This window comes from Eretmochelys imbricata, chromosome 16 (assembly GCF_965152235.1).
Source record: "Eretmochelys imbricata isolate rEreImb1 chromosome 16, rEreImb1.hap1, whole genome shotgun sequence".
NCBI classification, from domain to species: Eukaryota; Metazoa; Chordata; order Testudines; family Cheloniidae; genus Eretmochelys; species Eretmochelys imbricata.
In genome coordinates, this window is record NC_135587.1 from 21,926,885 (window position 1) to 21,946,996 (window position 20,112).

At 41.4% G+C, this 20,112-nt stretch overlaps 1 protein-coding gene across 2 annotated transcripts in view; it reads left to right on the forward strand.

Moving 5' to 3' along the window:
- UBAC1 (UBA domain containing 1) overlaps positions 1–20,112 on the forward strand; it is a 54,236-nt gene that overhangs the window by 12,398 nt on the left and 21,726 nt on the right. Inside the window, exons 3-10 of one of the 2 annotated variants that reach the window (XM_077835850.1) lie at positions 274–347; positions 3,105–3,212; positions 4,973–5,075; positions 7,089–7,197; positions 8,951–9,182; positions 12,497–12,583; positions 13,450–13,588; positions 16,021–16,210. In XM_077835850.1, coding sequence (XP_077691976.1) covers positions 274–347; positions 3,105–3,212; positions 4,973–5,075; positions 7,089–7,197; positions 8,951–9,182; positions 12,497–12,583; positions 13,450–13,588; positions 16,021–16,136 — 968 coding nt within the window. In that variant the 3' untranslated portion in view covers positions 16,137–16,210. Of the gene's footprint in view, positions 1–273; positions 348–3,104; positions 3,213–4,972; positions 5,076–7,088; positions 7,198–8,950; positions 9,183–12,496; positions 12,584–13,449; positions 13,589–16,020; positions 16,211–20,112 lie in introns of those variants that run through there. The other variant, XM_077835851.1, reaches the window with a different exon arrangement.

The window sequence follows — 20,112 nt, forward strand, 5'->3', positions numbered from 1 at the left end:
GCTGGGTCATCACAGTGGATGGTGCGGGGCTGTGCAGCCTTAAAACCCCAGTCGGCAGGGAGAGAAATACAGGTCTCTGCTCAAGAGAGGTGCATCTGGGAGCTGGAAGCTCTCAGTGGATGTCCTTGAGGGACCATGCAGGGGGTATACAGGAGCAATTAGCCCAAAACTAACATCCTTCATTTTACAGTTTGTAAATTTTGGGTTCTGAATTGCCCGACAGTGACCCATTGCATGTTACTTCTAACATATTCCAGTATCTTCTCTTTCTAGATGTCTTGTTGTTGGTAAAGAAGCGAGCTCCCCCTCCACCTCCCAAAATGGCAGAAGTATCAGCAGAGGAAAAAGTGAGTTCAGAAGATTTGTAGGTTTTTCTAGTCTGCATTTCCCCCCTTTTATTAACAACTTGGAAAAGCGTAGCTGTGGGTGTTCACTAGTTATTTATGGAGGCAAATGCATCAAGTTAATTAAAGATTAAATAAATTAATTTCAGGAGGATTCATGTTCCTTTGAAACTTCCCAGAGAATACCATAAGCATTAGGACTGAAAATTAACAATAATGTTTGACTCAAACAGGATAGATACGCTCTGTGGAAATGCTGTAAGGTTGATCTTTGAATGTCTAATAACAGAATAAATCTATTATTTTAAGTTGTGCCATGTTGTGCCTTCAGATAGATCTGCCCTTTAGAAAGTTGTCTAATTGCTCTAATTTCTGTCTTTAGCTCTACTTGGTCTCTGTAACCAGGAGTTTGTCTACACTGGAGCTGGGAGCCAGCCAAAATAGCTGTGGGGATGTTACAGCACCAGCAGGGAGCTCAGATCTAGGGGGTAAAATCCACACAACTATTTTTAGCGCATTAGCGCAAGCACCACTAACCCAAGTCTGTCGGCTCGAGCTGGAGGACTGGCTCCCAGCCCCAGTGTAGACATACCCTGGGGCACAAGCATTGACCCTGCTAGAACTTCAGTTTTTTTTCTCCAACTGGGATAACAGTGGGTTACTCCTCCCCCCGCCCCCCGGGGTGTAATTGTTATTACAGTGGGTCAACGCTCTCCAAAAGGACATTTCTGCCCTGGTGGTGCAGTAGCTGCCATCATCTGCAGATGTACTGAGCTGTGCCTTTGCTTGTCCTTGTGAATTGCTGGCGGTCTCTGCTTGTATGTGCAAACCTGTTTTTCTCTTCTGGCATTTGCTTCCTGTAGGTATCTGTATTTCCCTGTGCACTGCCCTTCTGAGGTCTTGCTGTGCTGCGTGTCACACACTCTTCCTCACACTATGTCCTCTGTGCATCTGTGTCTTTGGGCTTCAAGCCTTCCATTTTTGGACTGTATGTTGAAAATTTGGAGCTACTCCAGGGCACTGTATTTCCCCACGCTGTATTTACAAACAATGGAGCGCTTTCAGTATTAAATGGCACATAAGGTGTTGACACAACTCACGTCTCCCTACTAATTTTGAACAGAAAACAGATGCATTTGAAGAGAGTACCCTACAGGGAAGGAACACTGTGACAGGTTTGGGCCCTTTGGGGTGTCACCTGATGTGCTGGGATGTCACTGAGTTAGCCTATCCTTCCAACTATGCCACTGTAACCGTGCCTCAGTGGGCCACAAATGAGGATGCCAAATTCAGAACAAACTGCTGAGAAATAGGGCAAACATAACCCAAAACTGGTGGTTATTCTTTCATAAGATATCACAAACCAGCCACAAAAGTAAACTCCTGTTTCACCACACTGGCTAACAAGAAGTCATTAAAAGCAGTTTCCTTGGGCATTCCAGTTCTTATATCGCCACCAAAAACACTGGATTCAGAGATTAGTGGTTCTTTACAACCAGTCTCATCAAATGAAAGGTTCTTCTGATCCCAAAGGACCAGCCACACACCCAGGTCAATATATAGCTTAGATCTTACCCAAAAATCACGCTGATGCCAATCCCTTAGAATTTAAAATCTGACAGTTTATAAATAGAAAGAAAGGTGAGAGTTAAAATTGGTTAAAATAATCAAATATGTACAGTAATTGCAGAGTTCATGGTTCAGGCTTGTAGCAGTGATGGAATAAACGGCTGGCTTAAGTCAAGTCTCTGGAATACATCCACAGCTTGGATGGGTCATTCAGTCCTTTGTTCAGAGCTTCAGTTTGTAGCAAAGTTCCTCCAGAGGTAAGAAGCAGGATTGAAGATCAAATTGAGGTGTTTCCAGGGCCTTTTATAGTCTCCCCCCTCCCCCCCCCATGTGGAGGACATCCCATTGTTCTTACTGTGGAAAATTACAGCAACAAGATGGAGTTCGGAGTCACATGGGCAAATCCCATGCCCAGGCATGTCGCCCAGTCACAGCAGGAAATTCCATTAAGTGTAGATGGGCGTCTCCCATGATCCATTGTCAATTAAATGTTCTTTTGATGGGCCATTTAATTTGAATAGTCCCTCCAAGATGTGCTGGTTAGCTACCTTGTGGGCGTTACCCCAGGAGCAAACATTTGAAATCCAAGTCTAGAGCCGATACTTATAATTCAAATGGAAAAATGATACATTCAGACAGGATAATCATAACCAGCAAATCATAACCTTTTCATAGACACCTCAGTTGACAACCTTTTGTACAAGATTTTCTGGAAATATATAACAGTGGTTGCAACAATGATCTATATGGTCATATTTTCATCAGATAAAGTCACAAACATATCATAGTGGTTGGAGCATGGGACTGGGAATGGAGACTCCTGGTTTCTATTTCCCAACACTGTGTGACCTTTGAGTCAGTTCCCCCTCTCTGTGCCTCCATTTCCCCATCTGCAAAATGGGGATAGTTAAATGAAAAGCACTATGTGGCCCTGTGAAGAATGTGGGAAAACTGATTTATTTTTATGAAAAATATGTGACACCGCAGGTCTGATTTGGCCCTGTGATTACAAAGTATTGGTGCTATTAACCAATTGCACTGCTAGTCAATTCCCCTAGTCACAAGTTACCTTACATCGCTTGCTTGCCTACAAGAGAATATGAAATCAGTCAGCTATAGCATAATTTTTATTACTGTATTTCAGTGGATAACAAACTGTAAAATCTGATCATGCTTCCTTTTCTTGGTTAGAGGAAGCAGGAACAGAAAGCTCCCGATAAGGATGCTATTATCAAAGCAACAGCAAATCTGCCCTCTCGCAATGTAGATCGCACTGTGGCCCACCACAACATGAGGGATGTAAGTATGGTGCTTTTTATCTCCTTTAATTTACGTGCTAAATCTAGATTTCCTCCCTGATTTAACCCTTCTCTGCCACATCCATAGGTTAGTTCATCTTGTCTTGAAGACTTCGCTGAAACTTGGGCCTATTGCTTATTTCTTTTGAAATAAGTGAAAATCTATGGTTCATGTCTCATGTGAAAAATAATATTTTTGGGGGTGGGGGTGGGGGGTGTGCTTAATATACCAGTAACGCAGATAATTTAAAACTGAATTTTAAGAATCAAATTAGGGTTTTTCCCTGTTTATGCTGTGTTTTACTTCTTGCATTTCTCACGGAATGATGCAGCCTAGTCACTTTCAGGTTCTAATGCACTAGCACAGCAGTGCGAAGTTTGATTGGAAATACTGCAGGGGAATGTGGGTTTTTTTGTTTTTAAAGAGAAATATGATCTTCGTTCCCTGGTTTTAGGGTATTCTCATACATGGTGGTAATAGTGAAACTGCCCTATACCTGTACAAATATTTACCCAGTTCGTTCCATGTTTTTCCCCAAAGGAGTTTTTTTTAAAAAAGTACCTGATCTTTTGTCTTAGTGGCTACCTGCATGGTTCTAATAAAGATCTTAATTAAAAGACCAGTGTGATTATAAACTGTTCTCCACAGAAAATAAACTTTTTTAATTCCAAGTTTGTACTGCATTCTGGGTTACATTAAGGTTCCGTTTATAAAGGATTAATGAATACTTATTAGAAGTTTTAATAAATGAGTTAATCAAATGTTAGACTAACAGGTCAGTGGGTTGCTTATAACCATCTATAATGCCTCATGCTGATATGGTTATAGCACCTAAGATACTTAATACATCTGATCATTTCTTAACCCTTTATGTTACGGTTCCGTTTATAAAGTGTGACTGCATTTTGTTTGCATAAAATTTTTGATTATACATTGAGTTTGAGGCAGTTAGTTTTCCTCTTGGCTCTATTTTCAAAGTTTAAAACTGCCCCAGCACTGTACAGCTTTCAAAATGCTGAAGGACCTTGTGAGTATGTGTTCAATGTGTGTTCAATAGTGTGATTTCCTTCTTCAGGTTTGATGCTGCCATGTGCATGAAGTAGAAAAGCCCTACGTGCATAGTATATGCTATTAAATAATCAATAAATAAAATATTGAAAATTTTTCTTTTTTTAAAAAAAGTTAAATGTTCCTAGCACTTACTATTAATTAAAATGAAGCATGGAAAACTTAATACGTTTAGTGAGCAGCTTGCCCTGTTGTATATGGTATATAGTAAAAATGTTTCCAGATGAAGGAAGGGAAGCCATGACACATGGGTATGACAAGTCTCAGAAGAAGCTGGTCGTAGGAAGAAAATGACACTAGCCAAGAAAACTCATCCCTTAATAGAAACAGTCCTGAAAGGAACTCCACAGCATCTGACCAGAGGCCCACTGACTTCTGTCTGCCCACACAAAGCTCCTTACAGGGTTGGGCACGTTTCCATTAAGAAATAAGCTTTCTCAGCTAGTGTCATTTTCTTATGGGACTAAAAGCAGTGGAAGAAATAAACAACCCTTTCTGCATGTCAATTCTTGCTCTATATAGCACTCCACGGGAAACAGGCTAAACGCAGTGAAAGCAAAGCCATAATAAAGCAACTTCCTCTACAGGGGGCAAGGGCATAGCGTACAGACTCTCTAACAATAGATGTATTAAGTGAAGATGGCTATTGGTAGCTTCCTATCTAAATGTTTTGACAGTTTCCTTTCTTGCAGTTCCAGACAGAGCTCCGGAAGATCTTAGTTTCACTTATAGAAGTTGCGCAGAAATTGCTGGCACTGAACCCGGATGCAGTTGAACTATTTAAGAAGGCAAATGGTAAGAACATGTCCCTAATGTGTTTTGTGGATCCTTGTTTTGACTAGTCTTGTCAAGAAGTACCAAAAATGTTTATTCATCCTATTACAAAAGGCTTGTAGCCATACGCACCTTGTTCTGTGATTCCGTCATCTCTCCCAAGCTAAGCAGAGGTGGGATGGGTCAATATATCAGTGGGACTCTTCTGAGGAATACCCAGGTGCAGAGGAAGGAAGTGCTGTTGGATATTCAGTAGGTAACACTCTTCCCTCTGACTAATCAGGTCTCAATTTGATGGCTTATTTTTTAAAATATGCCTGTCCTATATTTAGGACCCTACCAAATTAACAGCTGTGGAAAACCATGTCCTGGACTGTGAAATCTGGCTAGTGTAGAGGAGGGACAGGGTTGGGGCCTCTTACCATGTGCTGGTCTCCAGATGCTGGGGGGGGACGGGATTTCCTCTTCCCCTGCAGGGACTGCTCCCGGGACCGGGTCAGACCCATCTCTGGGAACTGCCCCCTGCTGCAGGTAGCTCCACGGCTGCTGGCTGTGAGCCCAGCCCTGAAGGCAGCGCCACCCCAGCAGTAGCGCACAAGTAAGGGTGGCAACACCCTGACCCCCCTGTGGCCCCCCTTTTGGGTGGGGGCCCCCGGTTATAACACTGTGAAGTTTCAGATTTAAATATCTGAAACTGTGAAATGTACGATTTTTTAAAAACCTATGATTGTGAAATTGACCAAAATGGACTGAGAGTTTGGTAGGGCCCTACCCATACTTTAGGGGACACAGAGCAGCAGGATGTGGCATATTTTCAATGAGCCATAACCATAGCCAAGGTCTTGACAACTCATGATCACTAGAGACCTTATGGCATTTTTCACAAGAACAGGGGTCATAGGCCATGATGTCTTGCCAGATTCCACTTAAATAACATTTGACCTCCTTAACACACCATTTGGTTTCAGTTGGGTTTAGTATTTGTCATTGATTGCATAGGGTTGCTATAGGCTATAAAAAAGCTGTTAACTTCCACTCCATGTGTGTACACTTCAGTGTCAGGGGAAGCATTCCTGGGCTGAAACCCAGATCCCATTGAAGTCAATAGCAGAATTCTCATTGAATTGAATTGGGGAGGATTTCATCCCTGATGTATTGGTTTTTGTTTGAAAAGCACTTTGGGATGAGAGGTACCATGTAAATGTAAAATTATTCCTAGTATAACTACTGGAAAACTTCACTCAAACTGCAGCTCTAGGGATGGTGAGGAATGGTTTAGGGTGTAGGGCACTAAAAGGTATGTCTACACTGCAAAAAAACAAAAACAAAAGTATGTTCTTAACTCCAGTTGGCTAACCTGCGTTAGCTTACTGGGGTTAAATAGCAGTGAAGACTCGGTAACTTGTCTTTTAACTTGGGTTAGCAGCTAGAGGTAAAGGCTATAGGGGACCGTAGGGTTGAACTCAAACTGCTAACCTAAGTTGCCATGTCTTCTGGGCTATTTTAACTCAAATTAAGAAAACCCTTTTTTTTGTGTAGACCTACCCTAAGAGTTAGGATTAAATGGAGAAAAGGGAAAAAGTAGGGTGAATATAATGGAAAACTTCCTGACTCTGGGATTTATTAGGGCCTGATCCCACCAGTGTTCTCTCTCTCTCTCTCTCTCTCAAATAATTCTTTAATGTGTTTCATAGAAGTCTGCAGCACTGCTTGTTTGCGTAAGGACTGCTCATGTCTAAATGCTTGAAAGCTCAGTCCCGAGTGGAATAGAATGTTAAGGGTAGTGAGGAAACCCACGCCCCATCATTTGAGATGTTGAACACTGTTCTTGACAAAGCCCTGGGAACAATCCAGCGTTAGCTGAGCTAATGGGGTTGAACTAAAAGACTTTATAGGTTTTTCTCTCTCCCCTTCTGATTTGTTAGGGTGGGAAAGGGAAGACTAAGGATTCAAACTTAGCAGATATCTTTCCAGATGGAGCAGGGACTTATTTTGGCTTGAAATACTAACCTGAATTTGTTTTTTTGTCTGTAGCCATGTTGGATGAGGATGAGGAAGACAGAGTGGATGAAATAGCCCTGCGCCAGCTTACAGAAATGGGGTTTCCAGAGAGCCGAGCTGTCAAAGCCCTTCGTTTAAACCAGTGAGTATACGCAGCACCCAGCATACAGGATTGCTAATTACTGAGATAATTGGTGCACATAATTATTTGGATAATAATGCATTTGCTGTAAACCGCCTCTTGGAGCACCTAAACCAAGATGATACAAAGCACTAGCACAGGGAACAACCCTGCTCAGGGTAGAGGTCCATCCGGGGGCAAAGAGGGTGTCAAGTGAGAGAACCTTACTCTGCTGCTGACTGTGCTGGACTTGTTCTGAGAATAAATGGAGGTCTGTATATTTGGCATCATTCATGAGTATTAAATTCACGCTCTCAATTTAAAAAAAGAAAAGAAAAACAGACCCAATCCTTAAACTGCAGAAGAAACGTTTCACACTGACTTCTAAAACCATTTTAAATTATTCATTTCTGTCCCCACATCCAAACAGTGATATCAAGGGCTGTTCTTTTCTTCTTTGGTTATAAAATTACTTGTGTGGTTATGCCAATCCCATCTCTGGATTTTTCCTTTCTCTGCTTTCCCCAGGGCACAAATCGGGGAGTGATATGCTGTTACTATCCCAAGCTTCACCTACGTCAGATACCAAAATGACATGACACAGCAGATTATGCAGAGGTTCAAAATATTATCACAGTGATCTTCTTGAGTTTGGCGTCTTTTCAGTGGAGTTCAAATGCTCATAGGCGCTGCTTGGTGGGGCTCAGATGCTCTTTTGGGCTCCAAGGATAAGTGTGGGGGAAAGAAGGGGTGATGCTCACCCAAGCAGCATCCAGTCCTCGTACCAAAATGAGCTGTCACTCATGATAAATTGTGTACATGTGATGTGCTTGTTCCTCTCCTTATTTTCATGCTTTGATTGACAGTGAAACAGTTCCCAATGTTGACATTTTCAATGATAGTCACTGGGTATCTGAATTAACACTCCAGAGAGATGAACAGGGGCAGTTCACCTCTCTGGACTATGGTTTCAGGTTCCGTGGAAACTTGGGCAGACATCACATTGTTAATTCACCCAAAAATTGCAAAGTGAGAGTTTCTTCTGACTTGTAAGGGGAAGAGTGACTTTCTATGTTGAAATGAAGCTGAGGTTCTGGAGAGCAGGCGATGCCCTCAAAAGCCTGTTTAAAAATGCTAGATTGCTAGTTCAGCTCATCTTGAACCTTGGCTTTCCTCTATCTCCACCTCTCCTCTCTTTTCACTATTAGCTCAGGAGAAATCAGTTTGTGGTGTCTGTGGTATTTCAGGAACATCAAGTCTGAGATGTTGCACCAAAGTTATTTTATAACCAAGCACAAAGAAAGCTTAAAGGAAGCAAATTTGTATTTCGTGACCTCTGATACAAACTAGCTAGTGATGATGAAAGTCCTAGGAACAAAAGCCAAACCTGTGTGAGATGATGATTTACTCACTGACGTCTGTCTACCCTGCAGCTGGGAGTAAGCCTCCCAGACTCCATCGGCTTGAGCGTAGACGTTGCAGCTTGGGCTCTCAAGCCCAACTGATCCCCTGATCTGAGCTCAGGTGGCTAGCCAGTGTCTCTGCTGGAGCCACAGTGTCAACACCGATGAAGTGAGCTATAGCTCACGAAAGCTCATGCTCAAATAAATTGGTTAGTCTCTAAGGTGCCACAAGTACTCCTTTTCTTTTTACTGTTAAGCTAGTGGGAGTCTGTCTAGCTTGGCTCAGAGGCTCGCTCTGAGCTGCAGAGTAGAACATACCTGTTGAGCTTTGATGACTCCCCATAATCGTTTCCGTTAACTTTGTGTCTCAGTATGTCAGTGACGCAAGCAATGGAGTGGTTGATAGAACACGCAGATGACCCCACGGTTGACGCACCGCTTCCAGGTCAAACCTCATTAGAAGCTGCCTCTGAAGTGGGTGCTTCCTCTGCTGGAGCAATTGCTGGTCCTAGTTTGGAAGCTGGTGGGGAAGAGCCCAAGGATGAGCTGACGGAAATATTCAAGAAGATCCGCAGGAAAAGAGAATTTCGTCCGGACCCACGAGTATGTCTTGTCTGTCTTTTACTCTTTACACAACAAATGTAATATGAAGGAAACCACGGGGACACAGTGGGCTCCAAATAACGATGTTTGGTAACTATATGCAACATGTAAGGTCTGGATACCTAAATACACTGCTGCTCCGGGAGGGTTCTGGAGGCTGTTAAACACAGAAGATGTTGAGGACCATTAGAGGACTCTTAAAATATTTAAAAGAGTACCACCCAGTACCTACATGCTACAGTCTCTAATGCAGGTGCATCTAAATTACCAGTGTTGTTATGTCTGCCCTAGTGTTGGGGCTAATCTCTTGACGTAGCCTTTTGTAATCATGCCTTGCTTCCACCACTAAAGCCAGTGGAAATAATGCAGTTGTGTGTATTGGTGAAGAAGCACCATAGGGTATTAATTATGGTGCCCTGAGGACTCTTACCATAGAAGGGTACAAAAGAGCATTTAAGCTGAATCTTGAAGAGTTTGCAGAAGTGACAGTGAAACATCTTTTCAAGCTGTTTATCTGAACAGTTATAAATACCTTGCATAGAAAATGTATCCCTGTTCAGAACAACCAGGAGGTGCTGTTTAGAATTCAAGATAGATCTGCTTTTACCACTGAAGATTTCCTGAGACTTTGACAAGATTCATCAACAACTTAATAGCTAATATTAAGACATGAGTAAAATTACTTAAGTCTGAAAAAGACCTTTTAAAATATTCAGATACACAGTTCTAAATATTTAGTGCGCACCAGGACTAAATCTAATTACTAGAACTTGCAAATGCACATGACAGCATGTGTGTTATTGCCAGAAAACCACAAGCCTTGGATAGGGAGTATAAAGTACAATTTTTAAAATCCTGTCTCCCATCCCCAGCATTCCAGTTATCTGGCTCCATACCAGATCATGGCTGTGTTCTCATAACTTGCATGGCTGCATTTCCTAACACTAAATTCCACTCTGTTGCACCAGTGGAAATTTCAGAGAAACTTCAGTGAACTCCTAGATTCACACCAGTGTAGTTAAGAACAGAATTTGGCTTACAAACTCTACTTTCTGCTTCCCTTTAAATCTGCAGTTGTTCCCTTGGGTCTTGCCTCCTCTCTAATATTTCACAACACATTTCAGATTCTGCTTGCTCATTTCTTACCTTTTTCATTCTGCTGTTTAGTCGTCTAATCTAAATCATGAGTATTACAGGCAGTTAACCTTCTTAAAAAGACCAAGCTGAATACACTTGTCTTGCCAATCTATATTTCAGCTGTGCCTACCGTTTAACGTCCTAATCACTAAATAACCTGGATCCAATTTGTTTGTTTGTAAATTGTTTTCTTTCTGTGCCATGAGGAAGGTCACCTGTACATGAAATCTCAATTTGCCTACATTGCAATGAAATAATGTAGTGATGGAAAGTGGACTAGTTCCAGATCAATGTTTAGGAATCATTATTTGTGTAGCACCATAACATCTGGAGTATTTGGCCTTGTAAGAACAGTTAATAAAGGAAGCCCCTTAACCACAGGAGTGAAATCCTGGCACCACTGAAGTTAATGGGAGTTTTTCCCTGTGTGGAGCCAGGTTTCTATCCTTAGGATAGAATCCTGGGTTCCTTTTGCCTAGGGCAGACTAGATGGTGGCTGGGTTTCCTAAGATAACTGTTCCCAATAGATGTAAGTACATTTCTACTTTTTGAGTTGCATACAAATAGGAAACAGGAATAAAACTATCCCATCTCTAGATACAGAAATGGAAACCAAAATATCTGAAGAGGAGTACGATGGGATATTAGAAATGACTGATGCAAACAGCAGCCTTCCTTGTCCTTATTCCAAGGAGTGTGTTGAACCTGAAGGAAACCGTGGGCTACAACCAAATGCTGCTTAGTTACGCAGCTGGAACCCTCACTGAAATCAACCTGGTTTGACCCTGTGTAACTGAGAGCAAAATCTACCCCTACAAATGCATAATGGTAAAGGGGGAATGGAAGTAAGTTGATTCAAAGCAAGTAACTTCTGTCCTTCAGTACAAAACAAGTTACTTTCAAATGTGGATGTGAGACTTAAAGCAAACTGTCCCATTTGACATGTGGTTTAGACTTTAACCTACTTCTTAAGAGACTCTCTATCCTGGCTTCTGACCCATCACAACCCTCTCCTAAATGTCACATTGCCCAATCTAAAATTAGTGCCACAGCCTGCAAATGGCACATGTACTGTAATTGAACACCTAACGCTCATTTAAAAAGAAGGCATTCTGATATGAACACATCCTGATACAAGCAGCCAAGGTGTATGACCAGAGAAGAGTAAGAAAAGGAAAAGAACTAGTTCTTCCAGTGCTTGTTTGATGTGTAGGAGCTAGGTATGGAGAAGTTCACCTCTTGCGTGCTGTGGGCTGCATTTCCTTATATATAATTTTACATTGGTGCTGCTGTGTTTGCCCAGATGTTCTGTGTAAGTAGTAGGTGCAGGGTGGAGACTGCCAGATTACCAGCAAAAAGAGAGGCTTCTGGTGAGAGTAATCTGTTTCCTCTCTGAGTCCCAAGGATATTGACGTGGAACAATATTATAACAAGGGATCATTCAATCATTTCTCTTTCACCTGTGCGTTGGAACAGTGCAGTAATACTTAGTACTCTTAATCTTCAAATAGCTCTGCAAACATTTTTCCTCACAGTGTGCTAGTGAGATAGGTAAGTCTGAGCGCTCTGACTGATGAGCAGGAGGGAAGACAGAGGCAATGGAGATGAGTGAATTGCTCATGGTCGCAGAAGGAATGTGTGTTAGACATGGGAGTTCCTACTACCCATCCTATCCTGCTTTTTTAGAGCCAAGTCCTGCTCCTTATTTTAATAGAAGCAGGATTTGGCTGCTGCTATTTTATTATTCCTTGTATTACAGTACTGTCTAAGGACTCCAGTCATAGATCAGGGCCTGGTTGTGCCATTGCATTGGAAACAAGCTACTTGTAGCCTGATGGTAGATCTTTAAAATCTCTTGAATCTCTGCTAGCCAACAGTTTGCACCCAATAAAAGCCTTTTAGAAAAAAAAAAATAGTCGAAAGGGAATATATTCTGCTATATTCTCCTCTCAGTTACACAGAAAATCCCATTGGCTCCTCTAGTGAGGAGAATCTGATTTAATAAAGCCTGTCAGGATTCTTAAAACCGGGACCATCGCCTTCTGCTCCTTTGCTGTATGTGGAGAAGGAAAAGCTTTTCTACAGAAGAAGGGATACGATTCATTCCTTGTGTGTGTTGTAGCTGCCATGGACCAAGCTAAATGCTGTGTGTAATAAGCTGTGTGTTTCTGATTTAGGCTGTCATTGCCTTGATGGAGATGGGCTTTGATGAAAAAGAAGTGATAGATGCACTCAGAGTAAACAACAACCAGCAAAACGCAGCTGTGAGTATCCTCTGTTGTTTTATTCCTAATTGCTATGATGATCATTTGCTCAACTGAGAATTCTTGATCGCTGAACTGGATGGCGCTTGGTCATATTTTTAATTCAAACTAGCCTCATGTTACAATGTCTTGCTCTTTGTATTCCAGCCCTAGCAGTTATTGGAGTTGAAACAAACATGATTAAATATTGTGCATCTTTGAAACTAGCTACGTACACCACTGGAAAGCAGTCACTTGTGGGCTGGAGAGTGGCAGTCAACCAGCATCCTGCACAATGTTGAGAGAACTACTTGCAGAGTGGAAATGTTGAGATGAAGAACTTTGGCCAGGGACATGAAATTGGTTTTTGAGGTTCTCTTCTGAAGGACCACACACGCATGCATACAGAGGAATGCTCATTTTATCCTCTCCTGAAGGAAAAAGGGCTGAGCTGACCTTGTTGGGATTTTGAGATGTGCTTCTGGCACTTAGATCAGTGAGCCTGCCCTCCAGCTTTGGATTCGGGAATCCTGGCCAGTTCTTGGGTAGGAGGAGGACAGTCCTGGAGCAAGCTGTAGATTTCCAGTGTGATATATAGAATGTCACCTCATGTGGGTCTGAAAGCTAGAAATCACTTTTATTGCTGTATCAGGCTCTAGTCCAGCTCCCGCTGGAGTAATGGGATCCTTGCAGTTGACCTGGAGCAGGACTTAAGTGAATAGTAGTTAATGTATTACATGGTTTAGTCTTCAAATTGCATGCAGGGATGATAAACTTTGTCTAGGATGTTCTATCTTGTGCCTTACTTACATGTGGGATTGAAGTCTCATGAGCTTGCGTTTTAATGGAACTAATTATAAACTTGTCATGCCTGCTGACTTTTACAGTGTGAATGGCTGCTGGGAGACAGACAGCCATCTCCAGAGGATTTGGATAAGGGAATTGACACCACTAGCCCTCTCTTCCAAGCCATCCTGGAAAACCCAGTGGTACAGTTAGGGCTAACGAACCCTAAAACGCTGTTAGGTAAGTACTGTCCTGGCTTCTGACAAAGAAGCCTTGCCTGCACAGTTGCTGACTATCAGAAAATACTCTGTTTGAGTAAAGCTAAGGGAATAAACGGGGAGGGGGCAGCCTGACGGCTTGCTTTGTAGTGCTGCGTATGATGCCATGTGGGCAGCAGGGGCTTGGAACAATCATGGGGCCGTCACAGATATGACACTGAATCTCCAGGGCAATGGTTTCAACCTGCAATCATCTAGAATGTCATGGCTGCTGGCTAGAGTATCCGTGTGGATCTAGGAGACTTGTTGCACTCAACTTGGCCAGAGTTTGGCAGGGAAAATGTAGATCTCTGCTTGGTATCCTGGGGTCCTTAGCTGCAAAAAAAGTGTGGAAGAGAATGCATGCTGTAGTACAGCTCACTATTGATTGAAGTCTGCTTATTACTCAGAGGGCAGTGATTGGCTGAGTTTAACTGAACTGAAAGCTGCCAGCTAAGGACTTCTGTGTGTGTCCTGCCAAGGCTGAAATAACAGCTATGGACACATGCTTCACCCTTTTTGGAGGTTTGCCCTGTAGAGCATCTGTGTTTTCTCAGTCAAAAAGCATCTGTGGCTGGGAAAGCTGCATCACTAATGAGTCCAAAAAAGACTGAAATGTAAATCTGTGGTTGATGGGTCACTCTGAGGAAACTCTGCACAGGGAGATATTTAGTAGGGAGAAATTTGGCGTTTCTGCAATATATAAACGTGCTTAATCTTTGGCCTCAGTGGTTAAAGGCATGTTTTAAAACATACATTGCATATGAATTCCTTTGCAGTAGATCTTTTGAACACTTACATTTACTGTGAAGTTTTGTGGGTTTTAAATAATGCAGGAGCAGAACCTGCCCACCCTGATTTCTAAACAAGTGGCATCTTCGTTTCAGAGGAAGGTTCCATGCTGCAGTGCAGGATATAAAAATAGAAAATGAAATGTCATTGTACACATGTATAACGCTTGGATGAGCATCAGAGCATGTACTGTTGCTAATGATACCTCGGCTTATTGCCAGTGTCATGCATTTTAACATGAATATTTGCATTGAATTAGAAAATTCCTAGTTATGAAAAAGATGATCAAAAGTCCTTTAGTTCAATATATTTTTAATCCCTCGCTTCTCCCCAAAAGAGGAGGTCTAGTGGTCGAAGTATGAGAGCTATATTTTATTCTCAGTTCTGCCAGAGACCTACTTTGTAACCTTAGCAAAGTATTTATAGTGTGGCATTCAGAGGTGTTGAGTACCTACAGCTCTCGTTGACTTTATTGGGAGTTGTAGGTGCTTATCACCTTTGGAAAATTGGATCATTAACCTCTATGCCAGAGTTTGCCAGACTCTGTTATGTAAATTGTTACACTGACCTTTAGGTGACTTCTGAAAAGGTCAGACTTTGTGTGTGTGTGTGTGTGGCCCGTGAGTAAGTTCCAAATGTCCCAAGCATCTGTAAACTGTTGGCTCAAATGTTCCTGTTTCCTGCTGTGTTTGCAACCCAAATCTTGCAGCAATGTACTAGTGCATGAGAACCACACAGTGGCACTGACTTTTCCGTGCATCATCCAAGCTGAGTGAAATGCAAAATAAGTTCAGTCAAAAGTAAATAAGTGGAATAATCTTGGGATAGAGGGGTTATTTGACACAGGTAAAGAGAACTATTTTTAGCCATTTGGGCCTAGGTCATCCTTCCTTCCAAAATCTGCAAATGGAGGGGACCCTTCTACCTGCACACACCATGGAAATTGGGGTCTACTGTCTCCATGGCATCATGCATGCCCTTGACTCCAGTCCAAGGTGAGAGGGCAGTGATTAGGCTGGTGGAGGAAGGAGCTTGCTGGCTGGTGGGATAATATACATTATTCCCTCTCTAGCCCCAGAGAATTTTTCCAGGAAGGAAGGATTGTCTTGTGGCCAAGGCACTTGAGTGGGAATCGGGAGATTATAGTTCACTTCCTGGCTCTGCCATGGGCGACCTAGGGGCATGCATGTGTGCCTTAGTTTCACCCCCTGTAAAATGGGGATAATGCTTTACCTCACAGGGGTGTTGAGAGAGTAAACTCATTGCTGGAGGCATTGAGGCACTGTGGTGATGGGCACCATAGGAGTACCTAGGTAGAACATAACACAGCTGGCTTTTGTACTACCTCCTTCTCATCACCCCCAATAGTCACAGCCAGGAGGAGTCGCCGGCAGTGCCGCTCCAATAGAGTTGTGTTGCCAGGGAGCTTGGTGGTGGGGGGAAGGCCTCTGCGTGGGTGGCTCTGGCCTCCCAAGATCTGTCCTGATGGAGTTGTGATCAAAGCAAGTCATGATTCCTACTGCAATTTAAACTAACTTTTTATTTTGTAAAACATCCAAAATACCCAATATTTGCCAAATAAAACATCATGAACTGAGTGTTGCCACCTCCTTTTCTCGGCAGCCTTTGAAGATATGCTTGAAAACCCCTTAAACAGCACTCAGTGGATGAACGATCCAGAGACGGGACCTGTCATGCTACAGATCTCTCGAATCTTTCAGACGCTGAACCGCACGTAGAGGGGAATGCCGATCCACTGTGCCACTTCTTGCTGTCTCTAGCTTCATGTTTCCTGAACAAGAAGGAACATAGATTTTTGGGGGCGGGGGGGGGGGGAATGAAGGGGGGGTCTGAGGGAAGAAGGTAGCAGAGGAAGCAAAATAGCTTTTTGTTGTTTGGGTAGGCACCTCTCAAATAAGAGTGTGTGTGGTTATGGCCATCCTGACGTTAATAGCCTTGTGGATTTAGTGGAAGAGGTTTGAAGACTTGTTCTGGGGGTTTTTTTGCTTTCAGATGGTAGGTTGAAAATGAAATATATATCCAAATACAGGAAAAAGCTTTGTAACACAACTGAGCATCTGATTGACCGAGAAAGTAATATGATGACATTGCCTCATGTTTCGATCTTCTTGCTCAAAAGACCTATGACAGCAGTTTTACTAGCCAGTGGTTATAGCAGCATCTGGCTAGTGTTTACAAAAGGTCACTGACCACTATCATAGGATAATAATCATACTATTCATCTCTATACAGTGTTAATTTATGTCTATATCAAAATACAAAATACTTTTTAAATTGACACTTAGGAACTTGTTTTTTAAAATAAGTCCAAATGTTGAGAGAACATGTTTTTATCCAGACTTGTCTGTCTTACATTTTAATTTAAACAGAATAATTCATAGATGGAATTTCTTTAATTAATAAATAGCATTACTTTTTCCTATTTATTTTCTGCGTTAGTGTTGTTCCAATCCTGTGGGCTCATGTGTTTGCAGGAGATTTCACTCAACTAGATTAAAGATGCAGTATCTCCTTTCAGAAAAATGTAATTTGTCATTCCAGCAGTTTGGTTCTCAAGTGTTACAGTTCATAGGTTTGTCCTGTTTTAACATATCTTAGTTTGAAAGGTGACATGTTTCCATGTACTTTTGCATTTCTGAATGTATATTTTAGGAAAGGAGTTCTGTTTTGCAGGCATCTTCCTTTTCTCTGCTTGCAATGCCAAAAGCTACTAACTTGCTTGGTTTTTAATTGAAAGGTCACCTGCACAATGAAACAAGAATCCACACAAAAATATTTAGGTTTGTGTCCTGTTTTTGCTTGCTTGTTGTATAAAACACACAATGATTGCCCTCTTCCAAATAAGGAATTTTCCCCTGCTTGTACTTTACCTTAGAAATATCAGGAATTTCAAGTCTTGTCTTCCCTTGTCTTTATTGGAAGACTTGCTGGAGGTCTCAGATGTGTATTGTGAGTTTTGTCAGGCTGCTAACTAAAGGAATACACATGCTGAATCTCGCACATAGATCTCTTCTTCCAACTATTTATGCTGCAGTTGAGTTACACGGGTGGTGATAAAATTTTTAAATAGCTGGACTAAAAATCATTTCCCTTTTCCATCAAGTTTCACTTGCTTGGTGTCTGCAGTGTAATAAACCAATCCTCCGCTAGTCTATACAGTCTGCCATGAAAAACAGGGTAAACAAGACCTGGATTTCTAATGTAAAAAGTATGCTGAGAAAATTAAACCTTTTAAGTTTTCATTAGCCACCATAAAGGTGTGTATATGTTTTGTGAGAGGATATTCTGCATAACTTTGTAGGTCACCTTTTAAAGTGATCTTACTGAGGGCATCTAGATTCAGATCTAAACCACAGAACAAGTTTTGGCCTGATCTTGGCATCTGAACTGTAGTAATATGCAGCTGAGACACAGAAGTTGCCAATTTCACATAATGTGGATGGGTGGGGAAGTCAGTCACTCAGATCTTATCTTTACGTACTATCCCAGTTTTATTTTTGGCTTTTGTAATATCATTAACAGTCTATTGCACTTAAACAGATTTCTGTAAGGCACTTAGATTTCCAAATCCAAAAGTAACCATTTTCAGCACCCCTGTTTTTCTTTCAACCCGTTCTTGGCATCCTCAAAACTTAATTGCAGTTTTGGTTTTAAAATCTGAGTCTGATTCTTCAACACAGTAATTACTCAAATTAGTCAAATTTCATTTCATTGCAACTACTCACGTGAGTAAGGGTTATAGATATAATATTGAGAATAATATTTAAGCAAGTTTCCTGATAATGAAGGATTTCAGTTGTTCGTTCGATCAGGCTTTTTGTTTTGCAATGGTTTCCTTGAACTACTACCTGAAGATGTTATTACTTGAAGTTCTAAGCATTTGAGGCACTGATATGTATGATATTCCCTCTTCCATCCAAGTTCTTGTAAATAATCAGTGCTTGTTTCTACAGGACAATATGAGGTAGAACCACCATCATGTGATTATACTGATTTCCTTACTAAACAAGAATTGTTCCAGACTGCGGTTCTGAATGTATTGGACACAAGTTGAGACAGCAGGATGTCCTGTAATAACTTACGGTCTGATCATGTTCCCATTAAGTTGTGCCCAAGCTCCCATTAACTTTCATGCAGTAAGATCAGACACTTATTTAAAATAATTCATAAACCGATTCCACAAAGAACTAAAATATTGTTTTTATCTACATATCCTTCATACTTAAGCCTTCTCTTTCAAGGAGCAGAATGGTTCACTTTTAGACTGTAAGTTCTGCTGCTTGTATAACTCTGCATTATCCCCATGGCAATGGACTTGAGTTAGATTGTATGGTTTCATCACTGTCTGTTTCTGAACAGGGTGTATTTGTTTCTATGTCAGGCTTATCTAGGTGACACAAGTACATCAAAACTGCACTTGTTGTCTTGTCGCAACAGGTTCAACGCATCTTTTAAAATAGCTTTCAATAGAATTGCAGTAGAGAAACTGAAATAAATGAAGGCAAGAATGCCTTGTGTATCTGCTTTCCTAATAAAATTAATATGGCAACTATGATATAAGAAACCTTGTGATTAAAGGAATACTGCATCTTTAAAAAACTAAAAAGTTTGAGGATGTGCAGTTTTAGACTCTATTATTTCAGAGCTTTACACCTGTACAGTATAAGTGTAGAAGGAGAGAGGCTGGTTATCATTATAAAGTGTCCTCCAGCCTTGGTTTTTTCATATGGCTTTTTTATTTTTAAATGCTGCTTGACTTTTGAAAACACAAGTTTCCAGTGGCCAATATCTGGGATTAGTGGAAGGTTATATGGATTTAATGTTTTTCAGCAAGACTTGGGCATGAATAAAGATGTACTTAACTATGTCAATTCAAATGTAACTTAGAATGCCACTTGAGGAATCAGTTGATTCAGCTCATTAGTATGAATGTCTGACACTAATACATGCTGTGTGCTGCCAGTGCCTCGGGAGCTAGAAGTCCAGTGGCACGTCCTGTGACCTGGATGGGTTGCTACTCCAAGGTTACTATTGCTTTTTAAGTCCATTGTGGTTGCAGTTGTGGCAATTCTCCTGTGCTTTCTAGAATTCTGAAAGCATAAAGATCCCTACATGGGCAATGAGGCTGGGATTCAGCATTTGCAGGGGCTGGTTCCAGGCAGTGTCATGATGAAAGGATTGTGGGTTCAAACCTGCAAAACTACAAGAATCTTGGGAGTAGACGTTTTTTAAAAATCAATGGGATTACGTGTGTGAGTAAGTAGTAGTTGCGTGAGTAAGGATTTGCAGGTTTGAGCCATGTGCTTGCATGTCTGAAGTCTCGATTAAAGTTAGCAAAGAGATTAGCAGTGGTGCTGGCTTCATTGTAAAGTGTCTTATTGCATCATCGGAACTAGGTCAAGGGAAAAAGTGGAAGATAGATAAAACCAAGGAAAAATGAGGAAATGGGCCAGGTAGGTGGATTACCTGCTGCAATATTGACTGCTTATAATTGTTCTTATGCTTGGTCTATACTTGCCCCATCAGTTGACATAGATAATCTCTTACCTTTTGATATGTGTGACTCTTAAAAGCTAGCTAGCTATTTATTTAAATATATATATGTGTAACTTATAATTTTGTCATCACAAAGCTTTGATATTTTTAATAGAAATGTTCTATATAGAAGTTTGTTCTCAGGGCTTCATATTTATA